Source organism: Lampetra fluviatilis, chromosome 28, assembly GCF_964198595.1.
Source record: "Lampetra fluviatilis chromosome 28, kcLamFluv1.1, whole genome shotgun sequence".
NCBI classification, from domain to species: Eukaryota; Metazoa; Chordata; class Hyperoartia; order Petromyzontiformes; family Petromyzontidae; genus Lampetra; species Lampetra fluviatilis.
The window spans coordinates 102,752-124,281 of NC_136302.1; the positions used below are offsets into that span (position 1 = coordinate 102,752).

Genomic DNA, 21,530 nt, shown 5'->3' on the forward strand with positions numbered 1-21,530 from the left:
TTGCAGTTATTTATTATTAAAATTTCCCTCCCCTTTATTACTGCTAATCCTACATAATACACAAGCATAATATGACTTTGAGACCCCCCACTGCCTACACATTCCACAAGAGGTGACTAACCCCATATCTGCATTTGTCATCAATATGCTATATTACTCTGTTGATATGTAAATTCCTTTGTCAAGGCGCTCTCCTCCTCCCACCCAACTTAAAATACGCTGCCAAGCTTAGCAGTGTTCATTAGGATGCTGTCTTTCCAACAGCTCTGTTCTTCACCTGAGGACGGCTGCTTGCTTCGTGGCCGAAACTTCGTGAGAATTAAATTATATTATGTTTTATTTTCATTATTTTATTATTTCCCTTCTACGTGACTTAACCGAAAGAACCAAGAATATGAATCCCTGCAGTCACGAAAGCTTTAAAGCGAAAAAACACTTTGAATAAAGCGTGGCGATGGTGATCCCTCAAAATGTGAAGGGGAACAAATCCATGCAGTGACCACCACAGAGACCCACAGAGACACCCATATATACAGAGACCCACAGACACCCAGACACCCACAGAGACACCCATAGAGACCCTTAGACCCACAGAGACACCTATAGACACATCGAGACCCACAGATATACCCATAGATACAGAGACACCCATAGAGACCCATAGACACACAGAGATACCCAAGGAGACCCCAAAGACACATAGATACACCCTAAGAGACCCATAAACACACAGAAACACCCCACAAAGAACTAGCTACGTGCAGTGCGAACGAAGTTCATTATCCGTACATGCACCCTGTACCGCTCCGTGGGTCTCTGAGTATCAGTCTCTGTGGGTCTATATGGTTTTATATGAATATGGGTCTCAGTGGGTCTCTGAGGATCTTTGTGGTTCTCTGAGTCTCTACGAGTCTGTATCAATGTGCACTTAGAGCATATGGTTGCCACATGGGGATGACGATGATGACGACGACGATGAGGCTGACGACGACGATGATGATGACGATGATGATGATGATGATGACGATGATGATGGTGATGATGATGACGACGACGATGACGTTGATGACGATGATAATGATGATGACAATGATGATGACGACGACGACGACGACGATGACGACGATGATGACGATGATGACGATAATGACAACAATGATGATGACAACGATGATCATGACGACGATGATGACAATGATGACAATATTGACAATGATGATGACAATGATGACGATGACGACGATAATGATGATGACGACGACGACGATGATGATTACGATGATTATACCAGCCACTTCGGTGGGGGGCTTAACCTGGTGTGTGCGTAAACAAAATTAGTTTAAAGTTTAAGTTGTTGTCACGTGTGCAGCGATCCTTAGTCTCTTCAAGCCTCACCTGACTGAGCGCCAGAAGCTGGAGCTGGCCGCCATGCAGGAAGTTTGGTTCTTTACTCTGGATGGGGAAGGAAGCTCACGAGGGGGAGTGAAGAACGGAGAATTTGATTACGACGACAACAACTACATCCTTGTGAGACTCACACACAGACACACACACACAAAGATACAGACACAGACAACAACAACAACCGCCATTCGCCACTAAGTGGCGATGATGTCACCACGACGCTTGTGCCAGGCCATGTGCACCTTGAGGCCACGTGAAGTGTCGAACGCCCGCTGGCAGGAGGTCACGGGACAGACCCAGGTGCCACGGGTTGACTGACTGAGACGACTGATTGATGTACCACCTGTGCCCCCTACTGTGCCAACTTGCTGTGCTTTAGCCACCCGGCGCTCCGCTCGTTGTTGTGAGCGTCGCTCCTCCGCCCTCTGTTGTTGTTAGAGGGCAACTGCGTCCAACTGCCCAGTAGCATCCTTCACGAGCCTCCTCCACGAGCCTCCTCCACAGAGCCCGATCTTGACACCGCTGGTACCAGTCATTGGCAAGTCCACTCAGTTCCACGTCCTCCTGTACCACATCACTCCATCTCTTTTCTAGCCCGTGCCGCGCCCGTTTAGCCCCCTCGATCCGGCCAAACAAAAGCTGTTTGGGCATGCGGTGATTGGGCATGCGGGCTACATGGCCCAGCCAACGCAGCCTTGCCTGCCGGAGAAGCTCACCGATGGGACTTTGTCCAGATCTTTCGAGGAATTGTGAGCTCCTCACACAATGCAGCCTGGTTAAACCCAGGATTGATTGTAGGTAGGCCAGCCTAAATGTTTCTAACCGGCAGAGATGTTCCATTAGGGGGGTCTACGTTTCGCAAGCGTAGAGAAGGGAGGGAATGACTGTGGCCGAGAAAACCTGAAGCTTCGTACAGAGCGATAGACCAGGTAGTTTCCACACAGCGTTAAGCAACCGATAAAAAGATAATGCCGCTCGACTGATTCGGAGTGAGACCTCTACTGTTAAACCGGAGTCGGTCATGAGCACACTGCCCAGGTATGGGAAACTCTCCACTCTTTCCACAACTGCCCTATCACCGATTGGGAGTTGTGGGGGTGGAGTGCCCGATGTTACAAAATATCCAGGCAGGTGCTTCGTTTTGGTGGGGCTGATGGTAAGACCCCACCTCTTAGTGGCACACTCCAGTTTCAGCAGCAGCACCTCCAACTCCTCCTCTGAGTGAGCCGCAATTACCAGGTCGTCGGCATACATAACGTGGTTGACCAATAGGGAGCCATCCCTTGACCACATCCGGGCATCGATGAGCCTCCCATTGTATCTGTACCAGATGGAAATTCCTCCAGTACAGCTACTGAAGGCTTTACGAACTACGTGGTCGAAATAGATGTTAAATAATGTTGGAGCCAGAGGACATCCCTGTCGCACCCAAGGTGTACAGGGAATGGCTCTGACTCCCGGCCACGTAGTTTTACCCAGGCATGCTCACCATCATGAAGGTCCTTAATGAGCGTGAGCAGAGGGTCAGGGACTCCGAAATAACGAAGAACAACCCAGAGCCCAGGCCTACTGATGGTATCATAGGCCTTGACCAGGTCAATAAAGCAGAGATGTAAGTCTTGTTGGAATTCCCTACACCTCTGCTGTAGCAGAGGGACAGAAAATATGGCATCTGTGCAGGACTGCCCTTTCCTGAAACCGCAATGGGGCTCTGCAAGCCTCTCCTCAGCGTGCCTAGCAAGGTGATGTTGAATAATCCTTGCCAGGAACTTTCCCGGCACACTTAGGATTGAGATGCCCCTGTAGTCCCCCTTCTTGAAGAGGGGGACCACCAGGGCATCCTTCCAATCCTGCGGAACCCATCCAGTGGCCCAGACTGTTGTGATGATGTCATGTAGGGCAGTCTGCGCATAAACGCCACCCTCCCTCAGCATTTCGCTTGGGAGATCATCTCTGCCCGGTGCCTTTCCTGATCTCAGACTCTGGATCGCCTTCAGTACTTCCTCAACGGATGACACCTCAGCCAGCCACTCACAGGGGGTGACTTCCTCCTTCAATATTTGAGGCACCGCAGCCTCAGCAGGGCCATCCCCACTTTGTCCCATGATGTTTTCCAGACTGAGGGATTCCCTCTCCCCCAGGACCTCACGGTAATGCTCAGCAAATCTGCAAACCTGTTCCTGGGGGTCACAGATTGGATCACCATTCTTTCCCCTAATGATGGTAATAGGTGTGGCACTGCAGGTTACTTTTTTGATGGGAGTTAAATAGGGATTTGTGATCGCGGGCCATTGAGGCTGACTCTATTTCCTCAGCAACCCGCGACACCACCCATCCTTGCAGCGCCTCACGGCTCTCCGAACCTCCGAGCGAAGGCTGCGGTAAGCCTCCTCATTCTCTGACGTGGAATGCTTTAGACGATTAGAGTGGGCCTATCGCTTTTTCTCAACCATCCGGAACACCTCCTCTGTCAGCCAGGGTCTCTGGGGAGGTCTGGACCGCGTACCCAAAGCAGCCATTGCAGCTGCATGAGTCACAGTCCTATACCTCGCCCATTTACCCTCGACATCAGGAGGAGTGGGGGACGATGGCAACCCCAGCCACAAGCGATGATGTAATTCTCGCTTGCAACTTCCATCAGCTAGCTGAGACCAGGCCACCTTAGGTTGGAATGGGGTCCTGGGTGTACACCCACCACCGGAGTGGAAGAATGGCAGGCGCATCTTACAGATAACAAGTCGATGGTCAGAGGGCAGATCAGCTCCACGTTAGGTCCTGGTGTCAAGGACATGGGCTCGCATCCACTGGTCCGTCAATATGTAGTCCAGCAGATGTTCTTGCTTGGATCCGGCATGCATCCATGATGTTGTGTTGATGCGCCGATGCCAGAACAGCGTGTTGGTAATTACAAGCCCATGGGCTGCACACAAATCTATTAGCCTCCTACCGTTGTTATTGAGCTGATCTGGCCCATGCCTTCCAATCACTCCAGACATTGAAGTCAGCCAACACACTCACACAGACACACACACAGACACAGAGGCACACAGAGGCACTCAGACACACACAGACACAACCACACTCATTCTAGATTTGAAATTTTCGTGACTGCAAGAATCCATACTCTTTAGTTCTTTCGGTAAAGTCACGTAGGTGAAAAATAAAAATATAATAATAATAAATAACACACTCATACCCACACTCATACCCACACTCATACCCATAGAGACCCACAGAGACACCCACAAAGACCCACAGAGACCCAGACCCACAGAGATGCACAGAGACCCACAGTTGCCCACACAGAGACACTGATACCCATAAAGCACCACAGATTGGCTACGTACGGTGCGAAATAAGTTGAACATACACACATACAGAGACACCCAGACACATAGAGACACCCACAGACACTCACAGTGATCCACAGATTAGCACTGTTGGCTACGTGTGACCTCCCCGTGACCCCCACCCTGACCTCCCGTGACCTCCCCGTGACCCCTGCAGGTCCAGAACGAGCACTTCTATTACCGCTTCCAGCTGGACAGGAAGATTGGGCAGGGTGGGCAGAGCGTGGTGGTAAGGTGTCTGGACCACAAGACTCGGACGATGGTGGCTCTCAAGATCCTCGCCTCACCCTCCACGTGAGTGGGCCCTGGCGCAGCAGTGTAGTCAACAACAACAATAACACCACCAACAACAAGAACAATAAACAAACACACACTATGGGACTGCTGCTGGCTGTGAACCACAACAACAAACAATGACTGAACATCCTTTACTTGACTCTCCACCACCTCCCCACCACCACCTCCACCTCCCCACCACCCTCACCGCCACCACTGGTTGTGTGTTGGAGACTAACCCCACCACAACACTGACAATTGACTTTGACATTTTCCAACACAACAATCAGTTAAGTGCTGAGCAAGTAGCGAGCTGGCCAAGCATTTTTTGTTTAGGTGACAAACCACCTCAACCAATTGGGCGTGTGTCAGGTGGCGGGTTTAACAACACAACATTTATATTTACATCATCCAACCCAAACTCACCTCTATTGTGGATACTATTGGTCGCGACAGACCCACGACGACTACTCAGTGTTATACACACAGATCCACTACTACTACTCAGTTTTACACACACAGACCCACTATGACTCAGTGTTACACACAGACCCACTACTACTACTCAGTGTCACACACACAGACCCACTACTACTACTCAGTGTTACACACACAGACCCACTATGACTCAGTGTTACACACAGACCCACTACTACTACTCAGTGTCACACACACAGACCCACTACTACTACTCAGTGTTACACACACAGACCCACTACTACTACTCAGTGTTACACACGCAGACCCACTACTACTACTCAGTGTAACACACACATACCCACTACTACTACTCAGTGTTACACACACAGATCCACGACTACTACTCAGTATTTCACACACATACCCACTACTACTACTCAGTGTTACACACACAGACCCACTATGACTCAGTGTTACACACAGACCCACTACTACTACTCAGTGTCACACACACAGACCCACTACTACTACTCAGTGTTACACACACAGACCCACTACTACTGCTCAGTATTTCACACACAGACCCACTACTAATACTCAGCGTTACACACACAGACCCACTACTACTACTCAGTGTTACACACACAGACCCACTATTACTACTCAGTGTTACACACAAAGACCCACTACTACTACTCAGTGTTACACACACAGACCCACTACTACTACTCAGTGTTACACACACATATCCACTACTACTACTCAGTGTTACACACACATACCCACTACTACTACTGAGTGTTACACACACAGACCCACTACTACTACGCAGTGTTACACACACAGACCCACTACTACTACTCAGTGTTACACACACAGTCCCACTACTACTACTCAGTGTTACACACACAGATCCACGACTACTACTCAGTATTTCACACACAGACCCACTACTACTACTCAGTGTTACACACACAGACCCACTATGACTCAGTGTTACACACAGACCCACTACTACTACTCAGTGTCACACACACAGACCCACTACTACTACTCAGTGTTACACACACGGACCCACTACTACTACTCAGTGTTACACACACAGACCCACTACTACTACTCAGTGTTACACACACAGACCCACTACTACTACTCAGTGTTACACACACAGACCCACTACTACTATTCTTAGGTTTTTTCGGTAAAGTCACGTAGGCAAAAAATTGAAATTAATAAAAGTTAAATGAAAATAAAAATAAAAATCATGACATTTCGGAGGCAACACAAGCTTCCGTCTTCAGGTGGAACTGTCACAGCCCGACAGCTGTATCATTTAATTTTGTTTTTACCTACGTGACTTTACCGAAAAAACCTAAGAATCTGAATCCTTGCAGTCACGAAAGCTTCAAATCTACCACTACTACTACTACTCAGTGTTACACACACAGACCCACTACTACTACTCAGCGTTACACACACAGACCCACTACTACTACTCAGTGTTACACACACAGATCCACGACTACTACTCAGTATTTCACACACAGACCCACTACTACTACTCAGTGTCACACACACAGACCCACTATTACTACTCAGTGTTACACACACAGACCCACTACTACTACTCAGTATTACGCACACAGACCCACTACTACTACTCAGTGTTACACACACAGACCCACTACTACTACTCAGTGTTACACACACAGACCCACTACTACTACTCAGTATTTCACACACACAGACCCACTACTAATACTCAGTGTTACACACACATACCCACTACTACTACTCAGTGTTACACACACAGACCCACTACTACTTCTCAGTATTACGCACACAGACCCACTACTACTACTCAGTGTTACACACACAGTCCCACTACTACTACTCAGTGTTACACACACAGACCCACTACTACTACTCAGTGTTACACACACAGACCCACTACTACTACTCAGTGTTACACACACAGACCCACTTCTACTGCTCAGTGTTACACACACAGACCCACTACTACTACTCAGTGTTACACACACAGACCCACTACTACTACTCAGTGTTACACACACAGACCCACTTCTACTGCTCAGTGTTACACACACAGACCCACTACTACTACTCAGTGTTACACACACAGACCCATTACTACTACTCAGTGTTACACACACAGACCCACTACTACTGCTACGCAGTGTTACACACACAGACCCACTACTACTACTACGCAGTGTTACACACACATACCCACTACTACTACTCAGTGTTACACACACAGACCCACTACTACTACTCAGTGTTACACACACAGACCCACTACTACTGCTCAGTGTTACACACACAGACCCACTACTACTGCTCAGTGTTACACACACATACCCACTACTACTACTCAGTGTTACACACACAGACCCACTACTACGCAATGTTATACACACAGACCCACTACTACTGCTCAGTATTTCACACACAGACCCACTACTACTACTCAGCGTTACACACACAGACCCACTACTACTACTCAGTGTTACACACACAGATCCACGACTACTACTCAGTATTTCACACACAGACCCACTACTACTACTCAGTGTCACACACACAGACCCACTACTACTACTAAGTGTTACACACACAGACCCACTACTACTACTCAGTATTTCACATACACAGACCCACTACTACTACTCAGCGTTACACACACAGACCCACTACTACTACTCAGTGTTACACACACAGACCCACTATCACTCAGTGTTACACACAGACCCACTACTACTACTCAGTGTCACACACACAGACCCACTACTACTACTCAGTGTTACACACACAGACCCACTACTACTGCTCAGTATTTCACACACAGACCCACTACTACTACTCAGTGTTACACACAGACCCACTACTACTACTCAGTGTTACACACACAGACCCACTACTACTACTCAGTGTTACACACACAGACCCACTACTACTACTCAGTGTTACACACACAAACCCACTACTACTACTCAGTGTTACACACACAGACCCACTAATACTACTCAGTATTACACACACAGACCCACTACTACTATTCTTAGGTTTTTTTCGGTAAAGTCAGGTAGGTAAAAAATTAAAATTAATAAAAGTTAAATAAAAATAAAAATCATGACGTTTCGGAGGCAACACAAGCTTCCGTCTTCAGGTGGAACCGTCACAGCCCGACAGCTATATCATTTAATTTTAATTTTTTACCTGCGTGACTTTACCGAAAAAACCTAAAAATATTAATCCTTGCAGTCACGAAAGCTTCAAATCTACCACTACTACTACTACTCAGTGTTACACACACAGACCCACTACTACTACTCAGTGTTACACACACAGACCCACTACTACTACTCAGTGTTACACACACAGATCCACGACTACTATTCAGTATTTCACACACAGACCCACTACTACTACTCAGTGTTACACACACAGACCCACTATGACTCAGTGTTACACACAGACCCACTACTACTACTCAGTGTTACACACACAGATCCACGACTACTACTCAGTATTCAACACACAGACCCACTACTACTACTCAGTGTTACACACAGACCCACTACTACTACTCAGTGTCACACACACAGACCCACTACTACTACTCAGTGTTACACACACAGACCCACTACTACTACTCAGTGTTACACACACATACCCACTACTACTACTCAGTGTTACACACACAGACCCACTACTACACAATGTTACACACACAGACCCACTACTACTACTCAGTGTTACACACACAGACCCACTACTACTACTCAGTGTTACACACACAGACCCACTACTACTACTCAGCGTTACACACACAGACCCACTACTACTACTCAGTGTTACACACACAGACCCACTATTACTACTCAGTGTTACACACACAGACCCACTACTACTACTCAGTGTTACACACACAGACCCACTACTACTACTCAGTGTTACACACACAGACCCACTACTACTACTCAGTGTTACACACCCATACCCACTACTACTACTCAGTGTTACACACACAGACCCACTACTACTACTCAGTGTTACACACACATACCCACTACTACTACTCAGTGTTACACACACAGACCCACTACTACGCAATGTTATACACACAGACCCACTACTACTGCTCAGTATTTCACACACAGACCCACTACTACTACTCAGCGTTACACACACAGACCCAATACTACTACTCAGTGTTACACACACAGACCCACTACTACTACTCAGTGTTACACACACAGACCCATTACTACTACTCAGTGTTACACACACAGACCCACTACTACTACTCAGTGTTACACACACAGACCCACTACTACTACTACGCAGTGTTACACACACAGACCCACTACTACTACTACTACTCAGTGTTACACACACAGACCCACTATTACTACTCAGTGTTACACACACAGACCCACTACTACTACTCAGTGTTACACACACATACCCACTACTACTACTCAGTGTTACACACACAGACCCACTACTACTACTCAGTGTTACACACACAGACCCACTTCTACTACTCAGCGTTACACACACAGACCCACTACTACTACTCAGTGTTACACACACAGACCCACTACTACGCAATGTTATACACACAGACCCACTACTACTGCTCAGTATTTCACACACAGACCCACTACTACTACTCAGCGTTACACACACAGACCCAATACTACTACTCAGTGTTACACACACAGACCCACTACTACTACTCAGTGTTACACACACAGACCCATTACTACTACTCAGTGTTACACACACAGACCCACTACTACTACTCAGTGTTACACACACAGACCCACTACTACTACTACGCAGTGTTACACACACAGACCCACTACTACTACTACTACTCAGTGTTACACACACAGACCCACTATTACTACTCAGTGTTACACACACAGACCCACTACTACTACTCAGTGTTACACACACATACCCACTACTACTACTCAGTGTTACACACACAGACCCACTACTACTACTCAGTGTTACACACACAGACCCACTTCTACTACTCAGCGTTACACACACAGACCCACTACTACTACTCAGTGTTACACACACAGATCCACGACTACTACTCAGTATTTCACACACAGACCAACTACTACTACTCAGTGTCACACACACAGACCCACTATGACTCAGTGTTACACACAGACCCACTACTACTACTCAGTGTTACACACACATACCCACTACTACTATTCAGTGTTACACACACAGACCCACTACTACTCCTCAGTGTTACACACACAGACCCACTACTACTACTCAGTGTTACACACACAGACCCACTACTACTACTCAGTGTTACACACACAGACCCACTACTACTACTCAGTGTTACACACCCATACCCACTACTACTACTCAGTGTTACACACACAGACCCACTACTACTACTCAGTGTTACACACACATACCCACTACTACTACTCAGTGTTACACACACAGACCCACTACTACGCAATGTTATACACACAGACCCACTACTACTGCTCAGTATTTCACACACAGACCCACTACTACTACTCAGCGTTACACACACAGACCCAATACTACTACTCAGTGTTACACACACAGACCCACTACTACTACTCAGTGTTACACACACAGACCCATTACTACTACTCAGTGTTACACACACAGACCCACTACTACTACTCAGTGTTACACACACAGACCCACTACTACTACTACGCAGTGTTACACACACAGACCCACTACTACTACTACTACTCAGTGTTACACACACAGACCCACTATTACTACTCAGTGTTACACACACAGACCCACTACTACTACTCAGTGTTACACACACATACCCACTACTACTACTCAGTGTTACACACACAGACCCACTACTACTACTCAGTGTTACACACACAGACCCACTTCTACTACTCAGCGTTACACACACAGACCCACTACTACTACTCAGTGTTACACACACAGATCCACGACTACTACTCAGTATTTCACACACAGACCAACTACTACTACTCAGTGTCACACACACAGACCCACTACTACGCAATGTTATACACACAGACCCACTACTACTGCTCAGTATTTCACACAGAGACCCACTACTACTACTCAGCGTTACACACACAGACCCAATACTACTACTCAGTGTTACACACACAGACCCACTACTACTACTCAGTGTTACACACACAGACCCATTACTACTACTCAGTGTTACACACACAAACCCACTACTACTACTCAGTGTTACACAGACAGACCCACTACTACTACTACGCAGTGTTACACACACAGACCCACTACTACTACTACTACTCAGTGTTACACACACAGACCCACTATTACTACTCAGTGTTACACACACAGACCCACTACTACTACTCAGTGTTACACACACCGACCCACTACTACTACTCAGTGTTACACACACAGACCCACTACTACTACTCAGTGTTACACACACATACCCACTACTACTACTCAGTGTTACACACACAGACCCACTACTACTACTCAGTGTTACACACACATACCCACTACTACTACTCAGTGTTACACACACAGACCCACTACTACGCAATGTTATACACACAGACCCACTACTACTGCTCAGTATTTCACACACAGACCCACTACTACTACTCAGCGTTACACACACAGACCCACTACTACTACTCAGTGTTACTCACACAGATCCACGACTACTACTCAGTATTTCACACACAGACCCACTACTACTACTCAGTGTCACACACACAGATCCACTATGACTCAGTGTTACACACAGACCCACTACTACTACTCAGTATTTCACACACACAGACCCACTACTACTACTTAGCGTTACACGCACAGACCCACAACTACTGCTCAGTGTTACACACACAGACCCACTACTACTGCTCAGTGTTTCACACACAGACCCATTACTACTCCTCAGTGTTACACACACAGACCCACTACTACTACTCAGTGTTACACACACAGACCCACTACTACTACTCAGTGTTACACACACATACCCACTACTACTACTCAGTGTTACACACACAGACCCACTACTACGCAATGTTATACACACAGACCCACTACTACTGCTCAGTATTTCACACACAGACCCACTACTACTACTCAGCGTTACACACACAGACCCAATACTACTACTCAGTGTTACACACACAGACCCACTACTACTACTCAGTGTTACACACACAGACCCATTACTACTACTCAGTGTTACACACACAAACCCACTACTACTACTCAGTGTTACACAGACAGACCCACTACTACTACTACGCAGTGTTACACACACAGACCCACTACTACTACTACTACTCAGTGTTACACACACAGACCCACTATTACTACTCAGTGTTACACACACAGACCCACTACTACTACTCAGTGTTACACACACAGACCCACTACTACTACTCAGTGTTACACACACAGACCCACTACTACTACTCAGTGTTACACACACATACCCACTACTACTACTCAGTGTTACACACCTAGACCCACTACTACTACTCAGTGTTACACACACATACCCACTACTACTACTCAGTGTTACACACACAGACCCACTACTACGCAATGTTATACACACAGACCCACTACTACTGCTCAGTATTTCACACACAGACCCACTACTACTACTCAGCGTTACACACACAGACCCACTACTACTACTCAGTGTTACTCACACAGATCCACGACTACTACTTAGTATTTCACACACAGACCCACTACTACTACTCAGTGTCACACACACAGATCCACTATGACTCAGTGTTACACACAGACCCACTACTACTACTCAGTATTTCACACACACAGACCCACTACTACTACTTAGCGTTACACACACAGACCCACTACTACTACTCAGTGTTACACACACAGACCCACTATTACTACTCAGTGTTACACACACAGACCCACTACTACTACTCAGTGTTACACACAGAGACCCACTATTACTACTCAGTGTTACACACACAGACCCACTACTACAACTCAGTGTTACACACACATACCCACTACTACTACTCAGTGGTACACACACATACCCACTACTACTACTCAGCGTTACACACACAGACCCACTACTACTACTCAGTGTTACACACACAGACCCACTACTACTTCTCAGTATTACGCACACAGACCCACTACTACTACTCAGTGTTACACACACAGTCCCACTACTACTACTCAGTGTTACACACACAGTCCCACTACTACTACTCAGTGTTACACACAGATCCACGACTACTACTCAGTGTTACACACACAGACCCACTACTACTACTCAGTGTTACACACACAGTCCCACTACTACTACTCAGTGTTACACACACAGACCCACAACTACTGCTCAGTGTTACACACACAGACCCACTACTACTGCTCAGTGTTTCACACACAGACCCATTACTACTCCTCAGTGTTACACACACATACCCACTACTACTACTGAGTGTTACACACACAGACCCACTACTACTACGCAGTGTTACACACACAGACCCACTACTACTACTCAGTGTTACACACACAGTCCCACTACTACTACTCAGTGTTACACACACAGATCCACGACTACTACTCAGTATTTCACACACAGACCCACTACTACTACTCAGTGTTACACACACAGACCCACTATGACTCAGTGTTACACACAGACCCACTACTACTACTCAGTGTCACACACACAGACCCACTACTACTACTCAGTGTTACACACACAGACCCACTACTACTACTCAGTGTTACACACACAGACCCACTACTACTACTCAGTGTTACACACACAGACCCACTACTACTACTCAGTGTTACACACACATACCCACTACTACTCCTCAGTGTTACACACACAGACCCACTACTACTATTCTTAGGTTTTTTCGGTAAAGTCACGTAGGTAAAAAATTAAAATTAATAAAAGTTAAATAAAAATAAAAATCATGACATTTCGGAGGCAACACAAGCTTCCATCTTCAGGTGGAACTGTCACAGCCCGACAGCTGTATCATTTAAAAATGTTTTACCTACGTGACTCTACCGAAAAAACCTAAGAATCTGAATCCTTGCAGTCACGAAAGCTTCAAATCTACCACTACTACTACTTCTCAGTGTTACACACACAGACCCACTACTACTACTCAGCGTTACACACACAGACCCACTACTACTACTCAGCGTTACACACACAGACCCACTACTACTACTCAGTGTTACACACACAGATCCACGACTACTACTCAGTATTTCACACACAGACCAACTACTACTACTCAGTGTCACACACACAGACCCACTATGACTCAGTGTTACACACAGACCCTCTACTACTGCTCAGTGTTACACACACAGACCCACTTTTACTGCTCAGTGTTTCACACACAGACCCACTACTACTCCTCAGTGTTACACACACAGACCCACTACTACTCCTCAGTGTTACACACACAGACCCACTACTACTACTCAGTGTTACACACACAGACCCACTACTACGCAGTGTTACACACACAGACCCACTACTACTACACACAAACCCACTACTACTACTACCCATTACTACTACTCAGTGTTACACACACAGACCCACTACTACTACTTCTACGCAGTGTTACACACACAGACCCACTACTACTCAGTGTTACACACACAGACCCACTACTACTACTCAGTGTTACACACACAGACCCACTACTACTACTCAGTGTTACACACACAGACCCACTACTACTCAGTGTTACATACACAGACCCACTACTACTACTCAGTGTTACACACACAGACCCACTACTACTACTCAGTGTTACACACACAGACCCACTACTACTACTCAGTGTTACACACACAGACCCACTACTACTCCTCAGTGTTACACACACAGACCCACTACTACTACTACTCAGTGTTGCACACACAGACCCACTACTACGCAGTGTTACACACACATACCCACTACTACTACTCAGTGTTACACACACAGACCCACTACTACTACTCAGTGTTACACACTCAGACCCACTTCTACTACTACTCAGTGTTGCACACACAGACCCATGACTACTACTCAGTGTTACACACACAGACCCACTACTACTACTCAGTGTTACACACACAGACCCATGACTACTACTCAGTGTTACACACACAGACCCACTACTACTCCTCAGTGTTACACACACAGACCCACTACTACTACTACTCAGTGTTGCACACACAGACCCATGACTACTACTCAGTGTTACACACACAGACCCACTACTACCCCTCAGTGTTACACACACAGACCCACTACTACTACTCAGTGTTACACACTCAGACCCACTACTACTACTCAGTGTTACACACACAGACCCACTACTACTCCTCAGTGTTACACACACAGACCCACTACTACTCCTCAGTGTTACACACACAGACCCACTACTACTGCTCAGTGTTACACACTCAGACCCACTACTACTACGCAGTGTTACATACACAGACCCACTACTACTACTCAGTGTTACACACACAGACCCACTACTACTACTCAGTGTTACACACACAGACCCACTACTACTACTCAGTGTTTCACACACAGACCCACTACTTCTACTACGCAGTGTTACACACACAGACCCACTACTACTACTACTCAGTGTTACACACACAGACCCACTACTACTACTCAGTGTTTCACACACAGACCCACGACTACTGCTCAGTGTTTCACACACAGGCCCATTACTACTACTCAGTGTTACACACACAGACCCACTACTTCTACTACGCAGTGTTACACACACAGACCCACTACTTCTACTACGCAGTGTTACACACACAGACCCACTACTACTACTACTCAGTGTTACACACACAGACCCACTATTACTACTCAGTGTTACACACACAAACCCACTACTACTACTCAGTGTTACACACACAGACCCACTACTACTACTCAGTGTTACACACACATACCCACTACTACTACTCAGTGTTACACACACAGACCCACTATTACTACTCAGTGTTACACACACAAACCCACTACTACTACTCAGTGTTACACACACAGACCCACTACTACTACTCAGTGTTACACACACATACCCACTACTACTATTCAGTGTTACACACACAGACCCACTACTACTACTCAGTGTTACACACACAGACCCACTACTACTCAGTGTTACATACACAGACCCACTACTACTACTCAGTGTTACACACTCAGACCCACTTCTACTACTACTCAGTGTTGCACACTCAGACCCACTTCTACTACTACTCAGTGTTGCACACACAGACCCATGACTACTACTCAGTGTTACACACACAGACCCACTACTACTCCTCAGTGTTACACACACAGACCCACTACTACTATTACTCAGTGTTGCACACACAGACCCATGACTACTACTCAGTGTTACACACACAGACCCACTACTACTCCTCAGTGTTACACACACAGACCCACTACTACTACTCAGTGTTGCACACACAGACCCATGACTACTACTCAGTGTTACACACACAGACCCACTACTACTCCTCAGTGTTACACACACAGACCCACTACTACTACTCTGTTACACACTCAGACCCACTACTACTGCTCAGTGTTACACACTCAGACCCACTACTACTACGCAGTGTTACATACACAGACCCACTACTACTACTCAGTGTTACACACACAGACCCACTACTACTACTCAGTGTTACACACACAGACCCACTACTACTACTCAGTGTTACACACACAGACCCACTACTACTACTCAGTGTTTCACACACAGACCCACTACTTCTACTACGCAGTGTTACACACACAGACCCACTACTACTACTACTACTCAGTGTTACACACACAGACCCACTACTACTACTCAGTGTTTCACACACAGACCCACGACTACTGCTCAGTGTTTCACACACCGGCCCATTACTACTGCTCAGTGTTACACACACAGACCCACTACTTCTACTACGCAGTGTTACACACACAGACCCACTACTTCTACTACGCAGTGTTACACACACAGACCCACTACTACTACTACTCAGTGTTACACACACAGACCCACTATTACTACTCAGTGTTACACACACAAACCCACTACTACTACTCAGTGTTACACACACAGACCCACTACTACTACTCAGTGTTACACACACATACCCACTACTACTACTCAGTGTTACACACATAGACCCACTATTACTATTCAGTGTTACACACACAAACCCACTACTACTACTCAGTGTTACACACACAGACCCACTACTACTACTCAGTGTTACACACACATACCCACTACTACTATTCAGTGTTACACACACAGACCCACTACTACTACTCAGTGTTACACACACAGACCCACTACTACTCAGTGTTACATACACAGACCCACTACTACTACTCAGTGTTACACACACAGACCCACTACTTCTACTCAGTGTTACACACACAGACCCACTACTACTACTCATTGTTACACACACAGACCCACTACTACTCCTCAGTGTTACACACACAGACCCACTACTACTACTACTCAGTGTTGCACACACAGACCCACTACTACGCAGTGTTACACACACATACCCACTACTACTACTCAGTGTTACACACACAGACCCACTACTACTACTCAGTGTTACACACTCAGACCCACTTCTACTACTACTCAGTGTTGCACACTCAGACCCACTTCTACTACTACTCAGTGTTGCACACACAGACCCATGACTACTACTCAGTGTTACACACACAGACCCACTACTACTACTCAGTGTTACACACACAGACCCATGACTACTACTCAGTGTTACACACACAGACCCACTACTACTTCTCAGTGTTACACACACAGACCCACTACTACTACTACTCAGTGTTGCACACACAGACCCATGACTACTACTCAGTGTTACACACACAGACCCACTACTACTCCTCAGTGTTACACACACAGACCCACTACTACTACTCAGTGTTACACACTCAGACCCACTACTACTACTCAGTGTTACACACACAGACCCACTACTACTCCTCAGTGTTACACACACAGACCCACTACTACTCCTCAGTGTTACACACACAGACCCACTACTACTGCTCAGTGTTACACACTCAGACCCACTACTACTACGCAGTGTTACATACACAGACCCACTACTACTACTCAGTGTTACACACACAGACCCACTACTACTACTCAGTGTTACACACACAGACCCACTACTACTACTCAGTGTTACACACACAGACCCACTACTACTACTCAGTGTTTCACACACAGACCCACTACTTCTACTACGCAGTGTTACACACACAGACCCACTACTACTACTCAGTGTTACACACACAGACCCACTACTACTACTCAGTGTTTCACACACAGACCCACGACTACTGCTCAGTGTTTCACACACAGGCCCATTACTACTACTCAGTGTTACACACACAGACCCACTACTTCTACTACGCAGTGTTACACACACAGACCCACTACTTCTACTACGCAGTGTTACACACACAGACCCACTACTACTACTACTCAGTGTTACACACACAGACCCACTATTACTACTCAGTGTTACACACACAAACCCACTACTACTACTCAGTGTTACACACACAGACCCACTACTACTACTCAGTGTTACACACACATACCCACTACTACTACTCAGTGTTACACACACAGACCCACTATTACTACTCAGTGTTACACACACAAACCCACTACTACTACTCAGTGTTACACACACAGACCCACTACTACTACTCAGTGTTACACACACATACCCACTACTACTATTCAGTGTTACGCACACAGACCCACTACTACTGCTCAGTGTTTCACACACAGACCCACTGCCCGCATAATTGTGGCCATTTGTATATTAAAGTCTAAACTCTCTGTCTGTCTCTCTCTCTCTCCCTGTGTCTTTCTCTGTCTCTCTGTCTTGATCTCTGTTTCTTTATGTCTCTGTCTCTTTCTCTGTCGCTCTTTCTCTCTATCTGTCTCTGTCTCTCTCTCGTTCTGTGCACTCGCTCACTCGCTCGCAGCTCCAGGGAAGAAAAGCACCAGAGAACGGAGCTGCAGATGTCCATGGAGCTCCAGAGCGACCGTAGCAACGTGGACTATAACGTAGCCAGGGTCCTCGAGACTTTCTACTTTCGAGGACACAATTGCCTTGTCATGGAGCTATTGAAGTACGCACACCACCAGTACCGCTACTACCACTCACTCACTCATTCACTCGCCACCAACACTCACTCACTCTCCCACTCACTAATTCACTCACTCATCATCACCCACTCATTCACCACCACCGACTTACTCACCATCACCACCTCCACCCACTCACTCACTCACCACCACTCACCCACTCACTCGCCACCACTCACCACCACTCACCCACTCACTCACCACCACTCACCGCCACTCACCACCACTCACTGACTCACTCACCACCACCACTCACCCATCAACCCACTCACCCTCCACCACCCACCCACCACACTACCCACCTAACCACCCACCATCACCACATCCACACCCACCCCCCATCCACCACCACCCACCACCAAACACCACCACCACAACACCACCACCACCACCACAACACCACCACCACCCATACAGACCCATAGACACCCATACCCATACATTAGCACAGTTAGCTACAAATGGTGCAAAAGAAGTTCAAAATTCGAACATAGAGACCCACAGACACCCAGACCCAGAGACCCACAGACACTAACAGAGACCCATAAAACCACAGAGACACCCATAGAGACCCATACATTAGTACGGTTGGCTACGTATGGTGCAAAATAAGTTCTGCATACGTTTACACACAGAGATCCACAGACAACTAGACACAGAGACCCATTGAGACCCACATAGACACCCACCCAGACACCAATAGAGACCCACACATTAGCACGGTTGGCTACATATGGTGCGACAGAAGTTCAACATATGCACACACACAGAGACACACAGACACCCAGACCCACAGAGACCCATAGAGACCCACATAGACACCTACCCAGACACCAATAGAGACCCACACATTAGCACGGTTGGCTACATATGGTGCGACAGAAGTTCAACATATGCACACACACAGAGACACACAGACACCCAGACCCACAGAGACCCATAGAGACCCACAGAGACACCCACACAGACACCCATAGAGACCCACACATTAGCACGCTTGGCTACGTACGGTGTGAATGAATTTCAACATACGCACACAAAGATCAAAGATCCCCCATATAGCCTTAACAGACTGTAGCGGCAAGTGCTGTTAGCGAGCACCTATAAAGGCCGGAACGGCACACGAGGAGGTGGGTGGTCAACACCACGCGCGGCCGCCTTTGTCTCCGCAGTGGCGATGTTTACACATCGCACCAGGTACTCATTTGAGGCTGAGTCGACCTAGGGTAGGCCCAGGACCGGTTCAGATAATCATCACTGGGTGTTGGCCATGAGCGGGAATCGAGCCCGGTTCACCAGTTTTGCAGCGCAGGACGCTAACCGATGCTGTCACTGATGTCGTCGCTGACGTCGTCGCTGACGTCACTGACGTGGTCGCTGTCTCTCCGCATGGCAGGGCGAAACTCCATTGCGTGCTCAGAGAGATGACGCTGTGGCAAAGTTACGAGGACGCGGTGAGGTCGTACACTAGGTCCATCCTCCACTTCTTGGCCCACACCAAGTCCCGGGGCATCGTACACGGGGACATCAAGCCCGTGAGTGGAGTGTACGCTGTGTATGGGTGTCTGTGTGTATGGGTGTATGGGTGTCTGTGTGTATGGGTGTCTATGTGTGTGGGTGTCTGTGTGTGGGTGTCTGTGTGTGGGTGTCTGTGTGTGAGTGTGTGTATGTGGGTGTCTGTGTGTGTGGGTGAGTACACGCTGGGGCGCTGATGCTCGCTCTTGCAGATTTAAATGCCACTGGTTCTTCACGTTCTGCA

The 21,530-nt window shown here is 47.0% G+C and overlaps 1 protein-coding gene across 1 annotated transcript in view; it reads left to right on the top strand.

Moving 5' to 3' along the window:
- Window positions 1-21,530, top strand: part of LOC144942834 (dual specificity tyrosine-phosphorylation-regulated kinase 4-like) — a gene marked incomplete at its 3' end in the record, with an annotated part of 68,823 nt that overhangs the window by 9,319 nt on the left and 37,974 nt on the right. Inside the window, exons 4-7 of the mRNA XM_078869838.1 lie at window positions 1,370-1,527; window positions 4,912-5,048; window positions 19,609-19,755; window positions 21,168-21,306. Coding sequence (XP_078725964.1) covers window positions 1,370-1,527; window positions 4,912-5,048; window positions 19,609-19,755; window positions 21,168-21,306 — 581 coding nt within the window. The remainder of the gene's footprint in view (window positions 1-1,369; window positions 1,528-4,911; window positions 5,049-19,608; window positions 19,756-21,167; window positions 21,307-21,530) is intronic.